This window comes from Cotesia glomerata, linkage group LG9 (assembly GCF_020080835.1).
Source record: "Cotesia glomerata isolate CgM1 linkage group LG9, MPM_Cglom_v2.3, whole genome shotgun sequence".
In the NCBI taxonomy this organism is placed as follows: domain Eukaryota; kingdom Metazoa; phylum Arthropoda; class Insecta; order Hymenoptera; family Braconidae; genus Cotesia; species Cotesia glomerata.
The window spans coordinates 17,666,190-17,670,208 of NC_058166.1; the positions used below are offsets into that span (position 1 = coordinate 17,666,190).

At 24.3% G+C, this 4,019-nt stretch overlaps 1 protein-coding gene across 1 annotated transcript; it reads left to right on the forward strand.

Moving 5' to 3' along the window:
* The first annotated feature begins 1,129 nt into the window (after nucleotides 1–1,129).
* On the forward strand, nucleotides 1,130–2,135 carry LOC123271341 (60S ribosomal protein L21). The gene is made up of 2 exons (XM_044737634.1): nucleotides 1,130–1,270; nucleotides 1,616–2,135. The coding sequence occupies exon 2, from the start codon at nucleotides 1,621–1,623 to the stop codon at nucleotides 2,098–2,100; it is 480 nt and encodes a 159-aa protein (XP_044593569.1). The 5' UTR covers nucleotides 1,130–1,270; nucleotides 1,616–1,620; the 3' UTR covers nucleotides 2,101–2,135.
* Nucleotides 2,136–4,019: the final 1,884 nt, after the last annotated feature.

Sequence of the window (4,019 nt, forward strand, 5' to 3'; positions counted from 1 at the left end):
TTTTAATTGATTGTAAATAATTTTAAGTTTATTATTTTATTCTTAAAATTTATTTGGTAAATAAAATTATTTATATTTTCACTAATAAATAAATCATTGATGATTTTTACAATTTTAAATATTTTTTAAAGTATGTTTAAAATTTATAAAAGTTAATTTAGTAGATATTTGATAATTTAAAAAAATTTTGTAATAAATTATGGCAAAAAAAAATTGACTTGTAAAAATTTAAAAACATTAAAAATGTAATTTTTTGGAAAAAAAAAATTTTTTAATAAAATTAAAAAATGGTCAAGTGACTTTTAATTTAAAAATTTAGTTTAAAATTCACATGTAAAAATTTTAAAAAATTAAAAATGAAATTTTTTAAAAACAATTAAAAAAAATTTTTTTTTTTTTTTAATGAAAATTAATTTAGCAGATATTTAATAATTTTTAGAATTTTTGTTAACAAATAGATTATGACAAAAAATAATAAGAAAAACAACTTCCAGGATGAATATTAAAAATTAGTCTTTAAGTAACATAAATTATATAAAAATTGTTCTCTATGTATATACACATATTGTTATGCTATGTTATTTTATTTTTTTAATTCATTATCAAAATTAATACTTGTAAGCGGAAAGGGATGTAAAAGGCCATTCAGGCCATACATTATATGAAATAAACTACTACTACTAATAAGAAAAACAAAGTGACATTTAGAAATTTAAAAAAAATAAAAATGAAAGTTTTTTAAAATAATTTTTTTTAGTTAATTTAATTGTTAAATAAAATTTAAAAATGGTCAAGTGACTTTTAATTTAAAAATGTAGTTTAAAATTCACAAGAAATTTAAAAAAATTAAAAAATGAAATTTTTTAAAAACAATTAAAAAAAATTTTTTTTTTTTTTTTTAATAATGAAAATTAATTTAGCAGATATTTAATAATTTTTAGAATTTTTGTTAACAAATAAATTATGGCAAAAAAAAATAAGAAAAACAAAGTGACATTTAGAAATTAAAAAAAATTAAAAATGCAATTTTTTTTAATTAATTTAATTGTTCAATAAAATTAAAAATTTGTCAAGTGACAGCTAACTTTAATGTCATTTTTTATTAAAATAAAAAAATAGTCGTGACAGCTTATATTAAAAAATTCTAATAAGAATTCAAATTACTTATACTTAAGCGCCATCTGAAACTTTCATTTCCATTTTGACCACCAGAGCTCACTGACGTCAATCACCGATCCAGCCTTTTCATACTTGTCGACTAAAGAATAAGGTACGCTTTTTCATTAATTATGTTTATAAATATATTAATTAATTATTTCTCCTATAAACCTAATAATTAATCAATTAACCAAAAATTTTTCTTTCAATTTTCTATATAAAACTTAGTACCTTCCAAAAAACCTCTTACAAATAAACATTATTTAACAAGCTTCAACAGCCACGTGCGTCAAATTTTATTTACAAAGAAAAAATAGATTATTAATTTCAAAATAATTATCAAATTAATATTTTGCACTAAAAAAAATTTTTTTATCATTTATTTTTATCAATAATAATTCTCAAGTGTTGATAATTGACCAAGATGACATTCTAACCTCACTTAATTTTCCATCAGGCAAAATGACCAACTCCAAGGGTTACCGTCGTGGTACGAGAGACTTGTTCTCTCGTAAATTCCGTACTCATGGAACCATCCCTCTGAGTACCTACATGAAGGTGTACAAAGTCGGAGACATTGTTGACATTAAAGGCAACGGTGCAGTCCAAAAAGGTATGCCACACAAGGCTTACCACGGCAAGACTGGACGTGTGTTCAACGTGACTCCTCACGCTATGGGAGTGATCGTCAACAAGCGAGTACGTGGACGTTTCATTGCCAAGCGCATCAACGTAAGAATTGAGCACTTGAACCACAGCAAGTGCCGAGAGGATTTCCTCAAGCGAGTCAAGGAAAACGAGCGCCTCAGGAAGGAGGCTAAGGAAAAGAACATCCACGTTGAGTTGAAACGTCAACCCGCTCAACCTTCCAAGGCTCACATTGTCTCTGGACGCGAAGCTCCAATCCTCTTGGCGCCAATCCCGTATGAGTTTATTGCTTAATTTTATTAATAAAGATCTTAAATTGATATAAATTACACAAGTTTTATTTATTTTATTTTAGTTAATTAATAAGTTTTAACAATACTATTTTATTATACAATTAATTAGAATATGATAGTGAATTTAATATATTTTATTGAAATAATACTTTAAAATTAAATTGAATTATATGGAGAAAAATAATAATATTAAATTCTGATAAATTATATGTTATTTAGGGAATAAGAAAAATTTTGTGGCCAGTATATTTATATGATAAAATGGGTTTTTGTAATTAAATTTGGTATCATTAAAAAGGTCTTGGAGTTGTGCCTTTTCAAGGTTTGATATCATTCTCGCCAATAGTCAATTTATGATGATAAGTATTTAGGCTGCATTCGATAATACAGTCGACGCTCTCTGTATTTGACCGCTCTGTGTTTGACCACATTCTTCCTCTGTATTTGACGATTTTACACAGCTCTTATGGACAAGGACGAGTCAAATACAGAGAATGGTCCTGTACGGGCGAGTCAAATACAAAGAGCGTTGATTGTACTCTAGGTACAAAATTAAGATGACATTAAAGCGAGCTGTCACTTGACCAATTTTTAATTTTATTTAACAATTAAATTAATTCTGAAAAATTATTTTTAAAAAATTGCATTTTTAAATTTTAATACTTTTTACATGTCAATTTTTTTTGCCGTAATTTATTTGTTAAAAATTCTAAAAATTATAAAATATCTGCTAAATTAATTTTTATGAAATTAAGAAATGACCTTGTATCTTGTGAACTATTGACATTTTTAAAGATATAAGCTCATCCCGATGTTATACTTATCGAGACCTTTCATTTGAGTACCCACATCACTTTTTCATATATTTATATATTTATGTATGTTACATATATGTATATATGAAAAATATATCAAAAATGCATGTGGGTACTCAAATGAAAGGTCTCGATGAGTGTAACATCGGGATGAGCTTATATCTTTAAAAATATCATTAATTAAGAAATGACCTTGTATCTCGTGAACTATTGACATTTTTAAAGCTCATCCCGATGTTACACTTATCAAGAGCTTTCATTTGAGTACCCACATCACTTTTTCATATATTTCATATATTTATGTATATTATATATACATGTATATATAAAAAATTGATGTGGGTACTCAAATGAAAGCTCTTGATGAGTGTAACATCGGGATGAGCTTATATCTTTAAAAAGGTCAATAGTTAAAAAAGTACAGTGCAATTTAACAATAGTCATTATTTAATAAAGCAAAATTTTATTTATTTATTGGGACAATTAAAATATAGTCGCACGTATTTTAAATAGGAGCAATTGGGAAGCCTTTATTATCAAATTTAATTTTTTAAAAATGATAGAAATATTTTAATTATCTGTTTTTCTTATTTTTTATTTTTTTTTTCTATACCATTAATACGTAGTACGAGTGGTACCAATTTTAATGAAATAAAATTGATACTTAACCGTAAATAAATTAATTACAATTCCGTGATTGATAGAATAAGATGTATCCAGATTTTGATGTCTTGTGGATGTCAGGCGTCGAAATATTTTAAATTGATATAAATTACACAAAGTTTTATTTATTTTATTTTATTTAATTAATAAGTTTTAACAATACTTTTCCAACTTTTTTATTTTATTATACAATTAATTAGAATCTGATGGTGAATTTAACATATTTTATTGAAATAATATTTAAAAACTAAATTGAATTACATGGAGAAAAGTAATAAGATTAAATTCTGATTAATTTACATTTTAATAGACTAGTATTGGGACAATTAAAATATAATCGCACGTATTTTAAATAGGAGCAATTAAATTGGGAAGCCTTCATTATCAAATTTCATTTTTTAAAAGTGATAGAAATATTTTAATTCTGTTTTTTATTTTTTTG